The 26,814-nt window shown below is 40.8% G+C and overlaps 1 protein-coding gene across 1 annotated transcript in view; it reads left to right on the top strand.

Annotated features, from left to right (window-relative positions):
* The window catches only part of DLGAP1 (DLG associated protein 1), a 432,343-nt gene that overhangs the window by 241,964 nt on the left and 163,565 nt on the right, over window positions 1–26,814 (top strand). The window contains exon 5 of the mRNA XM_075270644.1: window positions 13,822–14,039. Within this exon, the coding sequence (XP_075126745.1) occupies window positions 13,822–14,039 (218 nt within the window). The remainder of the gene's footprint in view (window positions 1–13,821; window positions 14,040–26,814) is intronic.

The raw sequence follows: 26,814 nt of genomic DNA, 5'->3' as shown, positions 1-26,814 counted from the left end.
GCCATACACAGCTCACAGTAAGTAGAGGAGACTCTGTTCTTTAAGTTCTATCTTACACAGAGAAAGCCCCTGGATCACGAAGGACATTTATAGAGAAGTACTCACTTCTAGTGGAGTGAATGAAGTATTATGGCTGTAATAGAAGCTTTCTATTTAGCTGCATCATCAGTATAAGCCGCTACTTCTCTTTCTTTTTCAGTCAAGGCATGTTAACTCATTTCTCCTCTGTTAGACTTCACTATACATGAGTATTATGATACCTGTGACCTGCAGGGAAGGAGGGAGCAGGAAAATAGCCTGAAAACAGGAGAAAGAAGCATTTTTCTAATAAAATGTATAACAAAATTACCTAGCATTGATTTATGCAAAAGTTTGTTAAAATGCCAGTGACCATTTAAAGTAGTTTTACCATGACAGACATCTAGAGGTAAAGTTTTAATTTTTGGCTGTTCCTATGTTTTCTTGTTGCAGACCAAGAGGCATAGAAGACAGATATATTGGATATAAAATTCTGTAAAAAATTTTCACAATTCAGGTTTTTTTTCTGGGACTTTTTAATTGATGACCTATATATCAGCTGGTTAAAGCAGCAATGGCTTCCTCTTCACAGGCTATTAGTCATCACATTCAACGGTAATATGGCCTGATCACAGCTCAGTCCTATTCAAGTGAATGGGCTGTGCTGAGACACTAACCACAGTATGTGCAGCGCTGTGCTTGGCAAGATATGAAGAAACTGCAGTGCTCACCTGAAAACTGCAGACTCTTCAAACTGCTGAATGTCCAGGTACCGGGTTGCTAGGCCTCTGCTGATCTTTAATTGGTTGCCTATTAGAGATGAGCGAGTAGTGAAATATTCGAAAATTCGAAATTCGATTCGAGTAGACCTCAATATTTGACTATTCGATCGAATATCAAATCCCATTATAGTCTATGAGAAAAACATGTTCGTTTCAGGGAAACCAAAATTCGATGAATTGGAGTCACCAAGTCCACAATGACACCTCAGGAAATGATGCCAACACCTCTGGAATGCAACTGGGACAGCAGGGCAAGCATGTCTGGGGGCATCTAACATGCCCAAGTCCCAGTATTATTATTATTATTATTATTATTATTATTATTATTACTGCTGATGCTGCTACTGATTTAGCCAACCAATGACTGTATACGTTTTTTTCTAATGCCTCCGTTGTTCTAGTTCCTGTCCCACCTCCCCTGCATAGTTATTGGTGTAAAAAAAGTACCAGGGAAGGTGGGAGGGGAATCAAATTCAATTACTGCATTTACCACGTGGTATACGACCGAGTACGAATATTTTGAATACCGTAGTATTCTATCGAATACCTACTTGATCGAATACTACTCGCTCATCTCTATTGCCTATCTTAAGGGCAAGTCATTGATTAATAAGTCCTGGAAAACAGAGCTTTTTTGTTGAAGATTTTGCTACATTTTGTTTAACCAAAGCCAGGAATGGATTGAGGGAGATGTATAAGAACTTCCTATATATTTATAATTTTTTTGTAGCCATTTTTGGCTTTTTCTCAAAAAACTGCAGCAAAATGAACTTATTTGGTTAGGGGACTTTCACACTTGCATTCGGGTTTCCATCTTCAGCCCTGGCGAAAATTCAGATCAAATCCAGTTAGTTGCACACCAATTTGCTCCATGCTCCACACTAACAGCAAAATTCAAAATGTTAAAAAATCTAAAACTGCCTAAAATATTTGCAACTTCAATAATTGATTTAAAGGGATTCTATCATTAGAATCCTGTTTTAAGTTAAACCCACGTAGGAATAGCCTTAAAAGGGTTTTCCCATCTCAGCCTTTCAGCCAGGCTGCCTGCAGCGTCTGCTTCTCACTTCCTGTATTTCTCTCCCTCCCTCTTGCTGAACGGGACAAACAACACTTCTGCAGGTCAGATAATATACAGATTCTTGTACAGAACAGACTACATGTTATCTGCATGTTTACTTGGAGAGATAACAGACCAGGCTTTACCAGCAAAGAGCAATTAACTGAATGGATTGTCCTGTTGGCACTGAGTAAGTGACATCACTTGTCCTATCTCCCAGGTCCTTGGTTATAGCAACGCAGTGTAAACAATCGTAGGAATACAGTCACATAGCAGGAGAACAAAGCAGAATTTCTAAAGCAAAATATTTAGGAAAAGTCTTCAATTTACATAAGCTACCAGTATACAAAGGATCGTTAAAATGGGACAACCCCTTTAAGAATGGCTATTCTTCCCTTACCTTTAGATGTCTTCTCTGTGCCGCTGTTCCTTAGATACCCTGGTTTTCGTCCATATGCTAATTCGTTTTCGCGCAACACTGGGGGCATTCCCCAGCACTCAAACAGCACTGGGGGTATCCCCAGGGCGGCAATAAAACTTCTTGTTCGCCTCCTCCACCTCTTCTTCCTCGATCTCGTCACATCTTCTTCCAAAAGCACCAACTGTGCATGTCTGTCGCCATTTTCCTGTGGATGAATGGGAGAGGCCACAGGAATATGGCCGACGGACATGGCAGTGGGTGAAGTCAGCCATTTTCCTGTGGCCGAACAGCAAAAAAGAGGCACAGGAGGCGAACAAGAAGGCACAGCAGGATTGTTTTCCCGGAGCGCTGTTTGAGTGTTGAGAACCGCCCCCAGTGCTGCGAGAATATTAATTAGCATATGGATGAAAACCAAGATGTCTAAGGAACGGCCGCGTGGAGAAGACATCTAAAGGTAGGGGAAGAATAGCCTTTCTTAAGGCTATTCCGACGTGGGTTCAGCTTAAAATTGGATTCTAGTGATAGAATCCCTTTAAAACAAAGGGTAATTTTGTAAGAAAAAATTTGACTTCAAAACGATAAATTCTTTTGAATTTGAATTAAACAGTAAAATCTAACTATCTGATATGGAGTGGGAAATATTTTTTATTTATATTTCTGACCCTTTGGTTGAGGTTTTTGTGGAAGGAGGCCACACTTACTACTCCGCTTTCAGCACATATAGCTGTTTACATCATCTGAACTTTTGTTGCCTCTCGCTGTGAGACTTTTGTAAGTCAACAATCATTTTCTTTTTCGTTACGTTCACTGATTTATTTAGATTTGGTTATTTGTTTCCTTTCTTTGTGTGAGCCTGCCCTATTTATCACAAACTGGTTTCTGTGGCAATGAAGCAGAATTACACGCTGAGTCTTCTACTTTCGAAGACTGAGGAATATTCAGCTTGCACTGCATGCCAGTGAATGATTATTGACATTGCTCCTGAAGGTTGGCATCCATTGAGCTATTATTCTAAAAAAACAGGCAATCTCGATATATAAGGAGAAGCCAGGGAATCAGGAAAATGATACAGTCCTCGTTTTTTTGGCCGTAACATGGAACAAGTTAAGGTTGAGTAATAACTGGCGAGGACACTAAATTACATGTGTTAGACAGTCAGTACTGAGCAGTCATTAAGCATTGTTCTTTCGTTCTGTGATCTCATTTCATTAATTATTTGCATGCTAAAAGAAAGCCTAAGTTACAAATATAGTGTTTTGTGAGTGATTGTGAAACACTCCCCTCCAGTCCTTGTGTTTACTGCATAAGTCACCCACTTTGAAATGGCAGAACGATGAGAAAAACCTACATCTTTTTTGCTGCCTAAAGCTGAAGAGATGATGAATATAATTTATCATAAAGAATGTTTATTTGCATATTCAAGACGAAAGGTAAGTCAATGCAAATTCCTATGCATGCATAATATTAGGTAATAGCTGTTAGGTGCACTGTCTGCATTAATGCCATTGGGGTACAGACTATAATTTACTTGTAACATTGTTGCTGTATTTATCATATAACATATTTGTATCATTTTTTTTACTTGAATTATATTTGATATTATGCAATAGATTTAGAAATAATTTTAGACTATAATGTCAGTTTAATTTATGTTTAATTTTGTTATACCTCTATCCTACATGTAACGTTAACCATATGTGAAGTATTGAAAAGGAAACGTGGAATAAAACACTGTTATACAATATCTTTACATCCTATATGTATGGTACGTTATAGCCTGTAGGTCTTCAGTATTGTCCTACAGCAAATATAAGCATTGTCTACGGTAAACTAATAGCACATGTACAGTCGGTTTGTCGTTTTGCATTTTCCCAAATGATATGGAGCTTCAGGTTATCTACAGTATATTGTTATTGTAGTATATTTTACAATCCGCCATTTTATACAGTTCTCTATAGGGTGGCAGGGATTAGAAGCATTACTATAGTTAGGTTATTCAGTACAATCCTTGTCTTAGACTATATTCTATGTAAGAATAGATTGAGATTGTACAGATGTATAATGAGATCACTTACTGAGACGTAATCATAAGAAGAGTGGGAATGATGGCACATCTGTATTCTGTACCACACTCGACACCAGCCGTAGTAGTCACGTCTCTTCAGTTGATATAATATTTACTTTATTATAATTATGCAGAGCTTGTAAATTACATTTGATTTCATGAAAATGAGGCCTGAAACAAACCGGTTTGTGACATTGAGAATTACCTTCTTTCAGTAATAAGATCTAAAGCTATAAATAAATAGTATTAGAAATGAGATGTAATTGTAGAGATATAAAATTTTAGTTTTTACATGACTTTAAGTCCTCATTACACTCCAACCCTGAATTAACCCCTGTATGGCACGCAGTCCCCTCCCATATCATACTTGTGATCAGGAAAGCTTATGTAGAGAAGCTTTGGCAGATTATTCACAATAGAGAGCTCCGAATCTCAAGTATTCACATTTGGACTTCTTAGTCTTGCAACATTGTTTCATTAGGGAAATAAAATAGCTAGCTCTTTAGTATCGTGTCCTTGGGAAAAAATCCTAATATGTCAACTTTTTGCGCTCTGTACTGTATATGAGTAAGATGCTATGGGGTAGATGGTAGTCATACTTGACTTAGAGTTAAGGCTTAATAATAAGGCAATAAAATGCCAAGGGCAGACCAATGTATCTTGTGCTGATTCCTCACAACAGGTGTAGGACTGTTACGTCATAACTCAAATAAAGCTTTAAAGGATTTTATGGGATCAGAATGAATGTCGTGACCTCTTCAAATAGTCGATCAGCAGGTGTGCCGAAAGCCGATCTGATATTGTTGACCTGTCCTGAGTATAGGCTATCAATATTCGGAGCCTGGGAATCTCCTATCTTCAGGATCTATATTTCAGTTGATGTACTATAATATTATTTTTGTTACGCACCTTTCACATGGCTGTAATAAGTTATCCTGTACTTGGACAGTAACATGCTATGCTGGTTAAAATGGGATTATGTAACATCATTGTTTGTCCAAGTAATTAATAGAAGAATTTCAGGCCCTACGGAGCTGGACAAATCCTTGACTTAGGAGCAAGAAGGATTTCACTATGTCAGCATTCTGCACATTGACCTGTCACTGTGATTAGCGAATACATTTCATCCCAATCCAGTTAACTAGGATCAGATGGATTTTACACATTTTCTTAAATAAAATCGTCTGAAGTTTCTATGTTATTATGTAATGGACCAGAATAGTTAGTCCTCCCTATCTATACTGATATGTGGCCAAAATTTGGTGCTCGAAATCTGCTATCATAGAAACAAGCTGTACTAAGTCGACTATTTCTATGGTTACGTTTATCAGATATTCTTCATCTTACAGCCATATCGAACTGAGCCAGGGCTTAGTCTATAAATCTTTAAACCTTCCATTGAATTACATTTGTACTATTATATGACTAGCAGAGCAATGTTGGACCCACAGAACCTGAATACGTGAGACCTTGATAAGGCTAGTAGAGCTTTGACTTTACTTCTACTATAACAGTGAGGATTGTTGTATGAACCATCTGAATACATGCAGAAGCTACGGGTACAGCCTTGTGTGCTGCCATATGGTGCTTCAATGAAAATGTAATTCTCTGCTAGAAAGAATGCTTTCAGAGAATAGAGAATACCTCTGTAATATCACATGCAATGGCTCATGCCAGACTATTGTTGGAATACATAAGAAAAAACTGACTTTGTATAAAATTGTTGACACAAAAGTATGACCCATAGCAGGGATCTGTGTAACACGGCCATGCCCTTGATACTTCAGTGAAATGAAATATCATATTGTGGAACTGAAGCCTAATATCAACCCTATATCCATAGTACTAAAGAATAGAGATGAGCGAACACTATTCGAAACAGCCGTTTCGAATAGCACGCTCCCATAGAAATGAATGGAAGCAGCCAACACACAGACTTTGCTGGCGGCCGGCCTCTTAACTCCCCGCGTTCCGGCTACGTCCATTCATTTCTATGGGAGCGTGCTATTTGAAACGGCTGTTTCGAATAGTGTTCGCTCATCTCTACTAAAGAAGTCTTCTAGGATGAAGATAGTGTTAGAATAGACCACCAATATTAGTTGGGGATCAGTCTCTCAACTTCCCTTCCGATCGACGATTTAAAGGGGTTGTGGTGCTTGCTCAAATTGTAATTTTTTACATCTTCATGTACGTTGTACTCTTAGCTGCTTTCATTTGACCCTGGCCACTGATAGGAGGCATTGTCTTAAGGCAGACCCTCTCTATCTAACATTGATAGCCTATCGCAACAATAAACCATCAATATTGTGATCCAAGAAAACATTTTATAAGGAAGTCTGTCTATATAGTAAACTATATATAGTGCTATATAGGGAAGGTAAACACAAGCATCATGATACCTGCCCTGTGTCATTTCATCCCTGCAGTGTTGATATTCCTCACTTTTCTTTTATATGTCAATGAGGACCTTGGAGCATTGGTGGGGGCCCGAATTCAATGTCCTGAACACCACCTATCTCCCAACCATAGCCTTCATACAGTACATAAACTCGCATTATACCCTGTGTTCAGCACAGGAGGAGCGTGGCAGGGCTGAGTAGCGAGAATTAAGTTAGGAATATTATTATTGTAGGGATGAAACTACTAATAAAATGTATTACTTCGCTTGTGTTTGCCTTCCTATATGACACTATACAGAATTTAATAGCAATGTGGGCACAGGCGAACTCCCTGTAGTTAAATGCATGAAATGCAGTATATAGTGTTATCTTATGTTCTATATAATATATATCATTATATTGCTCAGTGGCACTGGGAAGTGTTTAGAGCGCTCTATTGCTTTGCATATTTTCATCTTGATATATTAGTTTTTGTACTCCAGAGTAGGCTTTTACCAGCTGTCATACAATATGAGACTTAGACGCAGTTACTAGAGCCGCACATCAAGTCAGCAAGTGTTCCATTTGGCCTGATAAGGCGTATTCATGAGGATCAATGCATGTGACTGGCGAGATACATGAGAGAATTTTATTTTTAAATCTGTGTGTTAGCATTGTAGTCAGTTCACATTTCAAAGTTCCATTTGTGTCAAGGGCAAGAGACAGATTGTTGAAGTAGCTGACATATCTTTTAGCTTCTTTCAGGAAATTTGCTCTTCTATTCTCGCCTTCATTTTCAGCAGTGCAACACTAGGAATGAATTGAATCAATTTAACATTCTCTAATATAACCCTCCCCTTGTAAATCTTAGTGGTTGTTGGAATTGTCCACTGAAATTTCACATAAGGTAAAGATGAGCAGTTTGCCTTTTTTTTTTTTTTGTTCTGTTTGTTAAACTTCTTCAATGGGCATCAACGCTGGTCAATGCATTCCTATGCTGAGATGTAGCAGAGCTAGCCATGCACTCAGCTCGGCTACTTCGAAGATGCAGCTGAGCTGAGTGCACGGCCAGCACTGCTACATCGGAGATGAAACAGAGCTGGCCATGCGCTCAGCTCGGCTACTCTGAAGATGCAGGCGGGCTGAGTGCATCTTCGGATTAGCCAAGCTGGGCGCACGGCCAGCTCTGCTTCATCTTCGATGTAGCAGTGCTGGCCGTGCACTCAGCCCGCCTGCATCTTCGGAGTAGCTGAGCTGAGCCCACACTGGAGCACATTTACTGAGTAAAAAGGCTTTTCTTAAACAAACCATTACTACTCAGCCACTATCAGATGGATGTACTAACATGAAGGCAGAAGGTAAGCAAGGACCAGGGACCTGAACAAAGGCTGTGCTGATTTCCCGACTGAACGGAGAGGTGGAAATGTAGTGTTAATTATTTTAAGCCTTGCTATGGTGTGAAAAAATGACTTATAGTAACCCCTTTAAGAAGTTAAATAGCAATGAGGTGGTGCTATTCAAATCTCCTTGCCAGAGCGTGTATGACCACCTCTATAATAGCAGAAGTTTTGGCAGATTGCTGCTCTGGGCCATTTAGGTGTGTGTTTGGACAATGCCTATGAGTGAACATTATTACTGATCTTAGAGAGGCAATTCTTGCTGCCCCTCAATCTGAGAACACTTATAAATCCATTTCCAAATTATATGATATCCATAATTCTACAGTGAGAAAAAAATATTCCCAAGTGGAAGACAATCAAGACAGCAGACAATCTTCCCAGAAAGGGACATTATAGCAAATTCGCATGAAAGTCAGACTGACACGGTCAAGTTACAGAATAATTATGAGCTACATCTAGGGCTCTACAGACATTAGAAAAAAGCTACATAAATGTGACTTGTTTGAAAGGTTGCCAGGAGAAAGTTACCTCTTCTAAAGAAGAACATGGCAGCATGACTTAAAGGGGTTATCAAGTATTAGGGTGCGTTCACACGGAGTAACGTGACGTGGCACGTATACAGCATGTGAGACTTTGCGTGCCGTATACGCTCCCATTGATTTCAATGGGAGTTAGGATCGTATACACCGCGTTATTTTGCGGCCGTTATTTTGCGGCCGCAAAATAACGCAGCGTATACGATCCAGGCTCCCATTGAAATCAATGGGAGCTTTTACGGCGCGCAAAGTCTCACATGCCGTATACGTGCCACATCACGCGGCACATTACTCCGTGTGAATGGACCCTTAGAAAAACATGTCTGCTTTCTTTCAAAAACAGAGCCACGTCTGTCCATCAGCCATGTCTGGTTTTGGAGGTTATCTCCATTGAAGTGAGTAAAGCTAAGCTATAATACCACATACAATCAATGGACAAGTGTGACTCTGTTTACAGACCACTAAGCCCAAACAGCAGCTACAGCACAAGTCCAGAAGAGACCTGGGAGTCGCTGCCAGAGAAGAAGAACTAGGAGATGCGGGAGGACACAGGAGCAACAGGGACAGATGAATATGCTTTTTTTTTTTCACTGCCCCCAGCAGATTTAAAGGGATTCTACCATTAAAACCTATTTTTGTGGATAAGATGCCGTAATAGCCTTTAGAAAGGCTATTCGTCTCTTACTTTTAGACGTGGTCTCTGCTGCGCCGTTCCTTAGAAATACCAGTTTTTACTGGTATGCAAATGAGTTCTCTAGCAGCGATGGGGGTGGGCCCCAGCGCTCAAACAGCGATGGGGGCTTCCCCACCGCTGTTAGAGAAGTGTCTCCAGCGCTGCCTCCTTCTTCATCCGTGGCATCATCTTCAATGTCTTCTTCCGGCGCAGGCTCATAACTTCTAGCAGAGCAGAGCAAACTGCACAGGCGAAAAGGCCACGGGAATATGGCCGCTAACAATACTGTGCAAGCGGCCATTTTCCCATGACCTGTGCGCCTGCGCAGTCTGCTCTGCTCTGCTAGAAGTTACGAGCCTGCGCCAGAAGAAGACATTGAAGATGACGCTGTGGACGAAGAAGGAGGCAGCACTTGGAGACACTTCTCTGGCAGCGGTGGGGACGCCCCCATTGCTGTTTGAGCACTGGGGCCTACCGTGTTTCCCCGAAAATAGGACCCCCCTGAAAGTAAGGCATGCGGGGGTTTCTGTTAAATTGCCTAATATAAGGCATCCCCCGAAAATAAGGCATGCCCGGCAGTGGTGTGCGAGGTTTCGGGGGGCGGGGCTTAGCGGAGCTTCGGGGACGGGGCTTAGCGGAGCTTTGCAAGCTCCACTTCACTGACACAGCACCCTGATCTGTGCTCCGTGTGCACAGCAAAGCCGGCTGCTGCCTCTGCTGTTGTAGGATGAGCTCTCCCAGCTCATCCCAGAGGCAGAGACAGCAGCTGCCATACAGAAGAGGCAGCAGCCGGCTTTCCTGTGCACACGGAGCACAGAGCACGGCTGCTGTGTCAGTGAAGTGGAGCCTGCAAAGCTCCGATAAGCCCCGCCCCCCGAAGCTCCGCTAAGCCCCGCCCCCGACGCCTAGCTAAGCCCCACTCACCACTTCCAAGACGAACAGCAGCACCAGCGCTGCTAGGAAGAAGGGAAAGGTAAGTATGATACCTTCCCCCCTCCCCTACACTACACTACCTACAACCGGCAGTCATGCTGACGCTCCACTAAGGAAGTGCCGGCATGACTGCCGGGTGTAATAAGGCAGACCCCCCCCCCCCGAAAATAAGACAGGTCCTATATTTAGAGTGACAATTTAATATAAGACACTGTCTTATTTTCAGGGAAACACGATACCCCCATTGCTGCAACAGAACTCATTTGCATACCGGTAAAAAACGGTATTTCTAAGGAACGGCGCAGTGGAGACCACGTCTATAGGTAAGAGACGAATACCCTTTCTAAAGGCTATTCTGACGTCTTATCCACACACACAAAAAAAGGTTTTAATGGTAGAATCCCTTTAAACATTTTTGCTTGGACAACCACTTTAAATACAACAGTGCAACAGCTCTGTATGGCAGTTTATCTCTATAATGACCCAGATACAGCAAATCAGTTCTGTATAGTAGTATAGTGGTATAGCTATATGTATGGTAGTGTATCTTTATAATGGCAGGCTTAGATATAGTGGTACAGCTGTATGTATGGTAGTGTACCTCTGTAATGGCAGGCTTAGATATATGGTTCAGCTGTGTGTTTGGTAGTGTACCTCTATAATGGTAGGCTTAGATATAGTGGTACCGCTGTATGTATGGTAGTGTACCTCTGTAATGGCAGGCCTAGAGATAGTGGTTCACATCTACGTGTGGTTTATAATGCGGTCACCAAATATTGTTCAGATACCAGTTATTCACAGTATGAAATGATTCCAAGGCACTTCCATCTGCTGATATCTTCTATAACTGAAGTGGTGCAGGTGAAATGGAGTCAGATATCGCGTCCGGCACTATAGTCACCTACAGACTGCTATGAGAATACTGCAAGAACACAGAAGGCTATAGAAATGTGAAGCAGCTTTGAACTATTACACAGGCTTAGCTTTTTATGTAGCTTAATTCTATATATAAACTGCAAGTGTTGTTCAAAAAAGTTATAGAAATATTGCCCTTGTGGAAATTAGAATCAATTTGCTCATATCATATGAATTGTGTAAAATACATTTTGTGTTGAGTTTATGGATCAGTTTGTCCATAGTCTTTTTAAGGTTACGGATTTAAATTGCCAATACGTTTTATGTTGTTTTGATACAATAAAAACACTTCAGTCAGGATCAAATTTTTAATTCAGTTTTTGTCACAAGTTTGTGATGTGCTTTATCACATAAAGCAATGGGACTTATCAAGGAAAAAATACATCACAAAGCAAGAATAATAAGGAATAGGGGGTATAATTCTGTTTATCAAAGTCAATTTCGCTACCAAATCCACTTGACAACTATTGAGTCAGTTCCCTTGCATTACCCAATATGTGTCTCATGATGACCAGATAACCCTTCTAGCTTATTGTTCAGTAAGACATTCAGATATTCCACAGTGCAAGTGTTAGGGAATTGCTAGGACAGCAATTCCCCAGTAACTGTTTGAACACTGGGATGGGACACAAGAGACAGTGAGCCCTAAGCTGAAGCCTCCAACTGTCCCTTCCTATTGCCAGGCCCTATCCTATGTAATAGGCGGCAACCACGAAGACAGTCCCTTCCTGGATATGTGAAACACAAAATGGAGACAAGACAGACAACAACAATGAGAGGTCAGCTGGCCAAGGGTCAGTAACAGTCAAGCGATGCAGTGCCAAATCAGGGTCCAAAGAATAGTCAGTGAGGAAAGCCAAAGGTCAAGGATAAGGATGCAAGCAAAAATAGGGACAGTAAGGAGCAAGTATGCACACGGCAATAGCAAGCATAGGGGTGAATGAGAGTCAAGACTAAATAGGGAGGAAGAACCCGCCCCTGGAGTTGACAGGAAGGCAGGCTGTCAATCACACAAATTAACACTTAATGAACAGAGGCAAACAAGGGCAGAAGACAGGTGTGGTGCAAATACAATCTCAGAACTAGAGCTGTGTTCACACAGTGCGACCAAAAACTTTAAGCCAAGAACCAAACTGCGCACACCTCCTGCGCCGCAGCACGCGAGCAGAGGGTGACGCAGAGACCCGAATAGGCAGAGATTAGAGATGAGCGAGTACGCACGCATTGAAATGAATGGAAGCACCTGGTACTTCCGCTTTGACGCCGGCCGGCCGCTTAACCCCTCGCGTGCCGGCTACGTCCATTCATTTCAATGCGTGCGTGCTGTTCGGATCGGCTGATCCAAACAGTACTCGCTCATCTCTAGCAGAGATGTTACAGCAAGCTTCTTTATTATATGAGTGCGTTAACAAGTTATATTAGTTCTCTTTATAAGTTATACACTGCAACATTTTGGCTGTTGGCTGCCATATCAACTGCAAGGTAGCTTCTGAAAGTGCCACGGCTTTGACATATGCTGCGTCAAACATTGGAGAACAGTCCATGTCAACAGGAAGCATAGAGGGCCAAAAGTGGGGCATCTAATTGCAATGTGCTGATGGTCCAAAGACGAGAATTAGAATGAATCAGGAGTATGCATATAGTGCAGACAAAACTGGAATTTGTCTCAAGCTTGCCACCCAAAATATTTAACAAATTGTGTGACTTTCCACCTATAACTAGAACAAGCTTTTATGGCCAATAGTTCCTCAAGAGGGATGTTCAGGGGCAGTTCTGTAGTGTTTGACACATTTATCTTATATCCCGATAGAAATCCAAACTCCCCCACCGTATGTAAAATAGGGAGCGATCTATGTATATGGCTGAGTTACAGTAAGAAGGACATTATCTGCATATAGGGATAACTTGAATACCGTTGTATAAATTTGGTAGATTACATATGGTATAATGTGTCCCCTGTTGTGTGCTATTACAATAATAATAATTCAATGCAAACCTCAGCTGCTGCATAACCTCTTTCTAAAGAATCAACAATAAATTGATATAAAACTCCCTTATCTAGGGACACACAAAGTGAAAATACTGTTGGATTTCAGTGACCATAAACACCTGAAACACAGCAATAATAGACATGATGGAGTCTTAAAAGACACATAACAGGTTACTTTGCCTTAAGGGTTTCCGTCACAACATGTGGATGAGATTTGTCGAAATTTAATCCACTCTGCTGTTACTGTATGTCATAGCAGGTTAGCCTCTGCCAAGCTCGTGGTGGCTAATATGCTGTATTTACTATGTGAACCCAGCTTTATGATGCTTGTGGGTCACAGGAATGCAGAATGCTCACTGTATCTGCTGAAAAAAACTCATTTTTTTGTTAAAATCAAGCAAGCTGTTTGCGCCAGTCAACAAGTGGTTAACACAGAAGAAACATCCTCTAAGAGTGATAAACCACAAACTGCTTCTATAGAAATAGAGATAAAAAGTCGCACCACAAACGTGTCATAAACCATTATTTTTTCTATAAATGGCTCTTTATGATTAAATGGTTTATTTATTGCAATGGAAATCTGTTTTGCATCTTGCTATCATGTGATCGAAAGAGAATTGGTTTTTAAGTATCTTTATTCTTCATCTTAGGTTCCTCAAGATGAATGGAGTGGGTATGCCCCCAAGGGAAAAGAAGAGGAGATTCCATGTCGACGAATGCGCAGTGGCAGCTACATCAAAGCCATGGGAGATGATGACAGTGGAGACTCCGACACTAACAGCCCAAAGCCATCTCCAAAGATTGCAGCGCGAAGAGAAAGCTATCTTAAGGCTACCCAGCCGTCACTCACAGAACTCACTACTCTCAAGTAAGACAGTTTTCTAATCTTCATTGTAAGGTATGTCCTGTAGAACCAGATATGTCTCTCATGTAGACACACTACACTTGGCACTTTTGACAAGAATGCCTTTACATCTGGGTATTGATTATGTAATAGACTTAGATTTGATCCTCTATACGTAGGTTAGGATGTAGATCCCGGAAGCAAAGAATATGTTGGATAGAAAGTCTTAATATAGTTTACCATGGATCTATCCCTCTTTTATTCTTGCGCTTTAAGGCTCTGTGGTTGTAGGTTTTTAAGATAATAATAATAATAAATTTTATTTATATAGCGCCAACATATTCCGCAGCACTGTACAATTTGTAGGGTTCAAGTACAGACAGAAAGATACATTACAAGATGCCTTTTATTGTGTCGGTAGTATTTATCTCTTGTATGTCTTCACAACTGACCAAAGTTTTGCAATAAGTTATGAAAATATGAATTTTTATTTGTAAAGCCTTAACATATTTTGCAATGTTTTACAGTAAGAGACCTAACAAACAAGTAATAATAGGAAAAAGTATAAAGAGACATAAGGAGCGAGGTTCCTGACAGTATCAGCGTACACAATGTACAATGCTTGCCAATACGAATATAAGTAAAGGTATATCACCCGACCTATATATAAGCTCCAGGTATAAAGTACAGATGACACAGTAAGGGTAACTAGTTAAGGAGTTGACATACAGCATGCAAGATATCTGTAAGTAGGTCAGGCTGTGTATAAGTCATAGAAAATGCATATTCAATGTGTGTCCAGCAAGCCTTTGTATTGATATGGTGCCAGTGCAGTGAATGACCATCACCATCTTGTTTCTCCAAGTGAATATGTAACCTAGGCATCCTAGAAGCACTGGCTCTATATATGGAGTTTTGTATGTTATATTATCCTTACACAATGACAGAATTTAACTTTTAGAAATTGTTTTATCTATTCTTGTTAAGGTGATACGGGCTAAAATGAATTATTCTTAAAACTGACCCCCTAGAGGTATTTAACATACCAGAACCTACAGTTTGTGCAATGTGTTCCTTCAAAGGCCTGTTTTGAATGTAGTGGGTGTACGCTTTTGATAGCCTACTCTTAGGATAGGCCATCGATATCAGATTGGAGGCATCATACCCTTGACACCCAACCAATAAGATGTTTGATGGGGGCTGCACCATTCGTGTGCTGTATTTGTCTATTTCTATCAGTCCAATAGATATTAAATAAAGTGTGCACCCATTACTCCCTTCTAAGGGGGGGACACCGGACCTCCATTCTCATGATCGGAGGGAATCCCGGCAGAGGAACCTCCAGTGACCGGATACTTCTAGGTAATAAGCTGTGATTCTAGACAAGCTCTTTCAATGTATTGGTCTCTTTATAAAATGATGGGTCTTATTGTTATAAGATTTTGGAGGTCTACTTTTCCCTTGTAGAACATTTGCCTTCCATTTTCAGCTCAAGCCCCCATAGCTGATATATCTCCTAGTCTTTTCTTATATTTTTAGATGCTAATTTGTGCTCATAATTATGTAAACTCTCTGTACAATTACATAACAGTAATTACAGCTTACGCGGCTTCCCGTGAACTATTACAAAGCAAAGCAGAATCAACACTTGTCTAAATCTGATAAAATAAGGTCTAAAATAAATAAGTGCAAACACACCAAGGTTCAAAAGTGTACATAGATATATGTGGAAAGAAAAGAGTTAGAAATATAGGAATAATCGCTACATTTACAGTATGGCTTTATGACTGTGACAAAAGTTACAAGATTTAGGTTAAGACGGGATGCTAGCCACAGAGTAAGAATAAGCAGGCCTGACTTCTCCAGAACATACCACTGATCCATTTCTGCCTATAATATTTCTTCAATGTGTCTATACATACAGTTAGGGCCAGAAATATTTGGACAGTGACACAAGTTTTGTTATTTTAGCTGTTTACTAAAACATGTTCAGAAATACAATTATATATATAATATGGGCTGAAAGTGCACACTCCCAGCTGCAATATGAGAGTTTCCACATCCAAATCGGAGAAAGGGTTTAGGAATCATAGCTCTGTAATGCATAGCCTCCTCTTTTTCAAGGGACCAAAAGTAATTGGACAATGGACTCTAAGGGCTGTAATTAACTCTGAAGGCATCTCCATCGTAAACCTGTAATCAAAGAAGTAGTTAAAAGGTCTGGGGTTGATTCCAGGTGTGTGGTTTTGCATTTGGAAGCTGTTGCTGTGACCAGACAACATGCGGTCAAAGGAACTCTCAATTGAGGTGAAGCAGAACATCCTGAGGCTGAAAAAAAAGAAAAAATCCATCAGAGAGATAGCAGACATGCTTGGAGTAGCAAAATCAACAGTCGGGTACATTCTAAGAAAAAAGGAATTGACTGGTGAGCTTGGGAACTCAAAAAGACCTGGGCGTCCACGGATGACAACAGTGGTGGATGATCGCTGCATACTTTCTTTGGTCAAGAAGAATCCGTTCACAACATCAACTGAAGTCCAGAACACTCTCAGTGAAGTAGGTGTATCTGTCTCTAAGTCAACAGTAAAGAGAAGACTCCATGAAAGTAAATACAAAGGGTTCACATCTAGATGCAAACCATTCATCAATTCCAAAAATAGACAGGCCAGAGTTAAATTTGCTGAAAAACACCTCAAGAAGCCAGCTCAGTTCTGGAAAAGTATTCTATGGACAGATGAGACAAAGATCAACCTGTACCAGAATGATGGGAAGAAAAAAGGTTGGAGAAGAAAGGGAACGGCACATGATCCAAGGCACACCACATCCTCTGTAAAACATGGTGGAGGCAACGTGATGGCATGGGCATGCATGGCTTTCAATGGCACTGGGTCACTTGTGTTTAATGATGACATAACAGCAGACAAGAGTAGCCGGATGAATTCTGAAGTGTACCGGGATATACTATCAGCCCAGATTCAGCCAAATGCTGCCAAGTTGATCGGACGGCGCTTCATAGTACAGATGACAATGACCCCAAGCATACAGCCAAAGCTACCCAGGAGTTCATGAGTGCAAAAAAGTGGAACATTCTGCAATGGCCAAGTCAATCACCAGACCTTAACCCAATTGAGCATGCATTTCACTTGCTCAAATCCAGACTTAAGACGGAAAGACCCACAAACAAGCAAGACCTGAAGGCTGTGGCTGTAAAGGCCTGGCAAAGCATTAAGAAGGAGGAAACCCAGCGTTTGGTGATGTCCATGGGTTCCAGACTTAAGGCAGTGATTGCCTCCAAAGAATTCGCAACAAAATATTGAAAATAAAAATATTTTGTTTGGGTTATGTTTATTTGTCCAATTACTTTTGAGCTCCTAAAATGTGGAGTGTTTGTAAAGAAATGTGTACAATTCCTACATTTTCTATCAGATATTTTTGTTCAACCCTTCAAATTAAACGTTACAATCTGCACTTGAATTCTGTTGTAGAGGTTTCATTTCAAATCCAATGTGGTGGCATGCAGAGCCTAACTCGCGAAAATTGTGTCACTGTCCAAATATTTCTGGCCCTAACTGTATTAATATGTGGGATACTTTAATGGTTCTGGAAAAGAGAAAAGCAACATTAAAATTTGGTACCATGTCACTTTCACCAAATGTTAGTTTTTATTCTGAGATTTCCTATGTATTGATCTGGTACTTACAAACAGTGGGTTTAAAGAAGACACAAGTAGATCAAGATCAGCCTTACTACATGAATTATTCATCCTGCGTCATTGTATCTGTCACCAATGTAGGAATACATAGACCAGCTTTATAATATGCAAATACAAAGTTCTCACTTTAAAGGCTCTGGACCTGTTTGCACTGAATTGTTATTAGGTGACTGTGCCGAGACTCCTGACATAGACCTGACAGCACCATTCTCTAGACTGTGTCACTTATTACTTCCTCTCCTAGCCCTCCCTTGTCTCAAAGTAGTCTTCTTAGATATTCCAATTGGGGGGAGTTTGTACATAGCAGATTGTACGCCAATAAGTATAAGGAAAAAAGCATCCAAGTCTTAAGGGAGAGCAGATCATGTACTATGTGCTATACTGTATCAGAGTACAGACAGTGGGTGGAGAACAAATGACACTCTGGGGGGGTTGACTTTTAATGTAGAGACAGTAAAACATGGCAGACTCTGTAGGGAGGGGGATTATTAGAGAAATCACCCCCTCCTCAGCATCTGTAAATGTCAGAACAAGGAAGAAAAAATCCCTTATGAGCTCCGACTAGTGAAGGCAGCGGCATCTGGACACACAGAGCTGACATGTACAGTATTACTGAGAGAAATACTCCCAGATAAGAAAAGTCTGAGACAAGGAGCAGGCCGTAATATGGAAGAATATTAGATGGCCTGAAAATGAATAATAGAATAAAACGTGTAGCCTGGAACCTTCTGCTACTATTCTCCATGCCAAAGATGTTCATTGCCTTTAAATTATGTAAGAAAGGCTGTCTCATTGATGGGATGGACATACCATAACTAAGGAATCCTACAGCAATATGTCAGTGACACTGGGAACACACTGCTCCTGGCTCTCTGCTAAGTTCAGAGGCCTCAGTCGTCTTATAGTTTTCAAGACTTTTACCTTCTCCAAGTGAAAGGAGACATCTATTGTCTTTACCTAGCGATGCAAAACCTGTCGGGATCATGTCCACTGGTGCCGTACTTAAACATGTAACACGCCATGTACTGCCGTCAGGTGGAAAAGATAGGGAAGAGCTTTCAGCATCTTGGAGGTCGACATGAATGTTTCCATTTAATGACAATAAGAAAAGAATTGAACATATTGAACAACAATTGTTTGTTTTGATTGTTTTACACAAATACAGTTATAATTATCGTTTCCTGACATCAAAATACTCCAAAATGAATAAAACCAAAGATGGATGTGCAACTTGTGCAGCTGGACAATTGGACCGTAGGCAAAGAGGTCCACTGCAACCTTGAAATACATCGTTCTTAGTGTCTACTAGATAAAAACTAACACATAGTTATATACTGTACAACTTCCCATACATTGGTGGAACAGCAGACATTACACACACATTATATTGGGCTTAGAAAAAAAATACATTTATCTAATAATTTTTGTTTAATAATTTTGCACTGCTTGGCTTCTGCAGTTAGTATATCCTATACTACATAACAATCTGCAGAATAACAATGACCGTAGACTAGGGTTGAGCGATCGTGTTCGGAAAAGATCGGATTCCGATCGGTGATCGAGAAAATGTCACAATTGCGATCGGAATTCCGAACATGATCTTTTTAGGTGGGATCGAGATTGGTACTATTTCCCACAATGCTTTGCTTAGCCTTCACACTGAGTATACGCTCCGCTCATTCTGAGTGTGAAGGCTCTGCTGCGGTTCCATAGGAATGAATGGAAGCAGCCGGCACACAGCCTTAACCCCCTGCGCGCCAGCTGCCTCCATTCATTCTAATGGGAGACTAACCTAGCATCTCTAGTAGCTACTTACCTGCAGAGATGGCTGCTACGGTGCCCGGTGTTCTTCCCCTCGCTGCCGCTCCACGCTGCTCTTCTCACCTCGCTGCCGCCGCCTCCCTGGTTAGCGTTTAAAGAGCTAGGAAGGCGGGGCTTGTGGCTTAGGAGAGTGTGGGCGGGGAGACGTGATGTCTCCCCTCCCAGTACCCGCCCACACTCTCCTAACCCGCCCACACTCTCCTAACCTGGGAGGCAGGGGGCAGCGAGAAGAGCAGCGTGGAGTGGCAGCGAGGCGAACAAGCACCGGAGCAGCCATCTCTGCAGGTAAGTGGACACCAGGGGGGACTAAGTAGCCAGAGGATTAAAAAAAAATCCTCTGGCTATTTAGTGATTCACTACACAGCGTGGATTCTAACAATTAAAGCGTTCAATTGTTAGATTCCATGCTGTATAGTGAATAGGATTGCTTTTAAAATCTGATCTCTGATTAATAAAAAAAAAGCCCATTGACTTGCATTGGGATTGGAATTGGGATCGAGATTGGGTTTGAATGAAAAATGATCGGAAATCGGATTTTAAAATCGATCCTGAAAAGTCAAGATCGGCTCAACCCTACCGTAGACCTCAGCAGAGCTCATCTAGCAGGACAGGTCTCCTGCCCCTCTCCCACCTCTAACAGTAAGACTCTTCAAAAGCCTCCACAGGCTGCCATATATTGTTCTATATAAATACGGGGAGAGCAGTGACAATGACAGAATACGGTTTACGCTGTATCACGCACGTCTTTATACAATATACAATGATATACAATGTGGCTTTTATCTGAATTTTTCTTAAGTCAAATAACCCTTTGTAAGTTGAATGGACTTTTAAATACATTGATGGTCACAGTATCACATCCAAAATGTTCACTACACACTGAACGGCCACTTTATTAAGGACACCCATGTAGACAGGATAGATTCTTGGCTTACCATATACTGTATATTGATAGTAACATTCTCCGGACAACCTGTTTCACCTTGTCCCAGAAAGGTTTTGTAGGATAAAGATGTGGAGACTGTGAAGACTAGGGAAACGAGGAATACTTGTGGAAGGAATAAACTTTTTTTTTTAAATCTAGATTGTGAGCCCTATATAGGGATCACAATGTACTTTTTTTTTTCTCATTTAAGTATGTCTTTGTAGAATGGGAGGAAATCCATACAAACACGGGGAGAACATACAGACTCCTTGCAGATGTTGCTCCTGGCAGGATTTGAACCCAGGGCACAAGTGCTGCAAGGCTGCAGTGCTAACCACTGAGCCACCGTGTTGCCCCAGAAGGGTATTTGGATAGAAATCTAGGGCAGAAGATTAAGCAGGATGCTTCTTTTCTTCTCGGTGTACTGAAAAAAAAAATGGGAGACAGACATCAGGTGGAATTTAGAGCAGATTTTAGACTATGGCCCCACGTAGCAGGCCACACCCCAAAACCACTGTGGGAAAAAATCAGCTTTTCACAGAAAGTCTGCAGCGTTTTCCTCTGTGGACTTTCTGCTTCCATTACACCTATAGGTGAAACCAACAGCATTTCTATATATAATTAACATATTGTAATTTCCAAAAATGTGACGGTTTTGGAAATCATAGCGTTTCTGCCATGGGTTTTTTCTGCAATATGTGGATGAGATTCACTAGAATCCCATCCACTTTGCAGGGACTGTAAAACGCCATGCTCCAAATTTCTCTGTGTGAACATACCCTTAAACAGACGTATTAAATTCAGCGTTGAAAATTGCAAGATGACATTGGGCTGAGCACTGTAGTGTGGAGATTGGTGATTTGCAATATTAAGTAGAAAATGGACACCAGTGGCTCTTCATGAGCATCTCACACTCAGCAAACATTTTACCAAGGCTTCTTAATAATCCAAAATAATATTTCTAAATACACTGTGATTGTTAAGCTTTTGTAATGGGCTTAATTAGAGAGATCAACATATAATGTTTCACGCTGTGTGCATTCCTATTCCGCCTGCCAAAAATCATATTAATGTTTAATTAGAATATCTGTAGTGAGTCATTTGTAACCAAGCAAAGGGTAGATTTAGATCAGCACTGTTTATTACTTTTTAAGTTAAATCCATTGTAGTCATTAAGACAGTGAATACACGGAGGAGACTTTTGTTAAAAAAGTGAAGAACGCATAAATCAGAATGCTTACGAAGGGGAATGCAAAAATTAATTTTTTGAGGCCATCATGACACAGTCATTTCCAAGGGTTCTTTCAGGGAACAGCAAGGGCAAATATATTTTAGTGCAATTACAAGAAATATATATTAATGACTCCTGTGATGTGTGGAATTAAATATACATATCCTATATCTTGGCTTATCTCACTAAACCACATCTAAGCCCAGGGCACTCTCAGTACTAATAGATCACAATTTTATGGTTTATCCACTGTATTTCCAGGCTCCGTATTAATGAAAATACACCACATGACTAAAGGGCTATCTAGAGCAGAGTATCATGGCCATATTCATTGATGAATGTGTTAATACAAGTACTCTTGGCTGACCACTATTAAAAGTGTATAACCACGTAACTAGCTAATAGTAAAGATTTCCTTCTGCTAGCACAAAACGGTTCACATTAAGCCAGAAAAAGATCCCTATGTGCCAAAAAGTGTTTATGTAGGATAAATGTTTGTATTAAATGTGGTTAGGTGATCTAGTTATAGTCTGCACCTCCAGTGCTAGGTTATGTCTTATGACGTTATTGATGTCATGTAGAATAGGCATACCGTTGCTCCCAACCAACCTGCACAAGTGTCCCACTACCTTCCGCCATGGCAAAGCAAAATCTGCTCACCACCTCCTGAGTCCGAGTGCCACTCCCCTGCCACTACTATACTGGGCTCGGCTACCTACATGACCAGACATCAGGTGCCACTATCAATTGTGAATTTGAGTTAGAGCTAGGGTAACTAGGGTAACTTTTACATTCGAACAGCGAGTGGTACTTGATCGAATACCTACTCGATCGAGTACTACTCACTCATCTCTAATAGTTATAACAACATCACAGTTGGAGAGGGGTTTCTGCATTTCAGTTTATGGGACGATACTCAGATTTGCTGGTGCTATTACAATTGCAATTTTTTGATATGTATATCTGCTGAGATCTCTTGTCTAGCATTTAAATGGTATTTTAACATCCGTAACACTATGAGGACACCATTAATTATAAGCACGCTATAGGAAAAAGCCAATTATAAACAGGGATTTGGCTTGCTCTGTATGATGTATACCTGAATTAAATATCTCTTTACAGTATATTTAACAATATGCCGATTCTTCAACTGCATGGATTTAGTGTACTTCTCTCTGAGGGCTTATGCTGCTAAGAAATATATTAAAAGTCTATAACCACGTAACTAGCTAATAGTAAACATTTCCTTCTGCTAGCACAAAACGGTTCACATTAAGCCAGAAGAAGATTATGTAGGATAAATGTTTGTATTAAATGTGGTTAGGTGATCTAGTTATAGTCTGTACCTCCAGTGCTAGGTTATGTCTTATGACGTTATTGATGTCATGTAGAATAGGCATACCGTTGCTCCCAACCAACCTGCACAAGTGCCCCGCTACCTTCCGCCATGGCAAAGCAAAATCTGCTCACCACCTCCTGAGTGCGAGTGCCACTCCCCTGCCGCTACTATACTGGGCTCGGCTACCTACATGACCAGACATCAGGGGCCACTATCAATTGTGAATTTGAGTTAGAGCTAGGGTAACTAACCCTAATCATTTTACAAGATTCATCCAGAGTGAATCAGAAAAGACCCTGACTTAATTCAGTATATATATATATATATATACAATTCGATCTGCCAGTAACTTGTGTAGATGGAAAATGTCCTTTTATTACAAAAGCGGTACACCTTGAGAAAGGTTCCTGTGAGGACCGATACGGGGTGTACTGCTTTTTCCAACAAAGGGACATTTTCCATCTACACAAGTTGCTGGCAGATTAGATTATTTTAGGAACCCTTGGGGCTGGTGTAGTGTTGTAGAGAGGATGCAGGTCTTCTGGAATAAGTCCACTATGCGATAGTTACTTTTATAGATCAGCATTTTTTATTCCATGCCTCTATTATGTCTCTCTCTCTCTTTCTAGCAACTCCTCCCCCTAAGCTCAGCTCCTCCTCCATTACTACCTCACTGTTGCTAGGCAGACAAAGAATAAGTAAGTAGAACAGAACATACAGAACATAGTTATTAGAGATGAGCGAACAGTAAAATGATCAAGGTTTGATATTCGTTTCGAGTAGCCCCTCAATATTCGACTACTCGAATCGAATATCGAACCCTATTATAGTCTATGGGGGGAAAATGTTCGTTTCAGGGGTAGGCAACGTTCGATCAAATTATACTTACCAAGTCCATGAGTGAGGGTCGGGCTGGATCCTCCGAGCAGTCTTCTCCTTGCAGCGTCCCCGCGTCATCTTCCGGCTCTGAATTCACTCTGCCAGGCATCGGGCCTGGGCAGAGCCAACTGCACATGCCCACACTACAAGTGGACATGCGCAGTCAGCTCTGCCCAGGCCTGATGCCTGGCAGAGTGAATAAAGAGCCGGAAGACGCCGTGGGGACGCTGCGCAGGGAGAAGACTTCTAAAGGTAGGAGAAGAACCAGCGTTGATTGGCCGACTGTATAGCATTCGGCCAATCAATGCTGGTTCTGCATCGAACTTTTACATTCGAACAGCGAGTGGTACTCGATCGAATACCTACTCGATCGAGTACTACTCACTCATCTCTAATAGTTATAACAACATCACAGTTGGAGAGGGGTTTCTGCATTGCAATTTATGGGACGATACTCAGATTTGCTGGTGCTATTACAATTGCAATTTTTTTGATATGTATATCTGCTGAGATCTCTTGTCTAGCATTTAAATGGTATTTTAACATCCGTAACACTATGAGGACACCATTAATTATAAGCACGCTATAGGAAATAGCCAATTAGAAACAGGGATTTGACTTGCTCTGTATGATGTATACCTGAATTAAATATCTCTTTACAGTATATTTAACAATATGCCAATTCTTCAACTGCATGGATTTAGTGTACTTCTCTCTGAGGGCTTATGCTGCTAAGAAATAGCCAGATTGATCATGGAAAATAAAAATGGCTCTTATTGTGGTATTAGGAGCCAGCACATGCTGTATTGATGCTAGAGACGGGAACATGCTGTAAGAATCAGCTGCCCATCTTTGCATCCCTAATTTATTTCAGTCTGCACTTTAGATACAATTTAACTTCACAAAGTTTTATAATGCTTTATTGTGATACAGGAAAGGGAATGACAATGACAATGTCTCGGGTAATACAAAAGCTCAGCCACAAGCAGTAGGCTACACAATCTCATGGAACGGCACTGCGTGTGATGTAATGCTTGGTAGAGGAGGAAGAATAAACTTTAGAGAATAAGGCATTCTAAAGAATGGAGCAAGAGTATAAAGATAAGACTAAGATTTTAATTTGGAAAGACGTGATTTTCGTGCCTCGCGTCAATAATGTAGCCATATAGACACAACATCCATGTCCTAAAATGTAGTAGAGACTAAAGAAATGAGATTCTAAACACATATTTATGTGAAGCATACACATCTGCATACGCCGTGCCTTGCAGTGAACTACTGGACACAAAATACATTTTGGGTGCCGGCATCCATGAGTCAAAAATAAATTTCGAATTTGCCTTCTAATCATTGTTCAACAGCAGAACTTGGTGGAAGAATCAGGCTTCCCGAAGTTCATACCCAGTTCTTTGTTACTTTTACTTCTATAGATAAGTTGCTGGCTATCGTCCCTTCTCTTCATTGATACTAAAAACACACATTTAGGCTGAGGTCCTATATTGCAGAAATGCAACTTTTTTTGAGCAGATTTTGCTGCGTTTTTTTCAGCCAAAGCCAGGAGTGGATTGAGCAGAAGAGAGAAGTATGAGAGTTTCCTTTATATTTCCCATTCCTTTTGTATCCATACTTTGCTTTGGTTAAAAAAAAACGCAACAAAATCTGCAACAAAAAAGTAGTGTTTCCGCAATTTGGGGCCTTAGCCTTAGGGGGCATTCACACGGAGTAACGCCGGGCGTGTATCACAGCTGTACACGCCGGCTTTACGGCAGACTGCCGAACACTTCCCATTCACTTCAATGGGAGCGCTCGTAAACGCTGCTGTTACGAGCGCTCCCATTGAAGTGAATGGGAAGTGTTCAGCAGTCTGCTGTAACGCCGGCATGTACAGCTGTGATACACGCCCGGCGTTACTCCGTGTGAATGCCCCCTTATGGAGTAATTTGATGAAATATTTATGGAATGTGTATGTCCAACTTTAGTCATTTTGACCAGCCAGTATCTGAAAATGAATGGAACTGCTGTATACGATGAATTAAAGTGACTTTGCACCTTTTTAATTGTATAGGACATTTTTAGGTTCTATTTTCTAAGTTAAGAATTGTTAAGAGTTTACATTTATAGCAATAAATCTTATGTTTGGCATTATATATACATTTTTAGAGCATGCGATTTCAAGGGCAGAAGTGAAAAAAATATGCACATCTGAAGATATTCCGAGGACCACTCGACAGCACATAAATATAACACATTACTATTTCTCAAATGATATAGTAAGGTTAATTGGTGTGCAGGAGTCGGAGGGTGCACATTATCTGATCAGCATCCGTCAGGCATAGAGGCAAAGGTTCAGGCTTAGTACTTGGATCAACTTCATATGCTGATCACAACTATTATTCACTTCCCCAGGGAATGTTCCTGAATTAGAAGGTCTTCCGTATTTTACTCAAGCATTAAAGTGGATGTACGAAGACTGCTGTAGGAGATTACTCAGGTGTCTCATCTACCTTTCCAAGATATATCTTCATATGGCTGGTTTAGCACACAGATTTTTGACATCTTTTTTTGCAATAAATACTTTGGCTAGTTGCTACTTTAAAGGCTATAGTAAACCCCTTTGTTTCATGGGCTGTAATGTCCTGGGTTCTATATTCCATGTGTGGTGGTTCTGTCCTCATGCCCGATGCCATTGGCTGGCTATAGGATTGCGCTCCCATTTCAGGCCAACTTATTTCTCCGCAATCTTAAACCCCTTAATTTGAAATTCGCCCAATTAAATTTACTCCAATTTATTTTATTAGCTGCCCGAATCCATATCGTCTCCAACTGGAAAAAAAAACCTTTCCTCTCAGTGGCTGATGTTTTGAGACAAATTGATACCATTATGCTTCATGA

This window comes from Leptodactylus fuscus, chromosome 4 (assembly GCF_031893055.1).
Source record: "Leptodactylus fuscus isolate aLepFus1 chromosome 4, aLepFus1.hap2, whole genome shotgun sequence".
NCBI lineage: Eukaryota > Metazoa > Chordata > Amphibia > Anura > Leptodactylidae > Leptodactylus > Leptodactylus fuscus.
The sequence above is the reverse complement of the archived record's forward strand: the minus strand, read 5'-3'. Positions and strand labels throughout refer to the sequence as shown.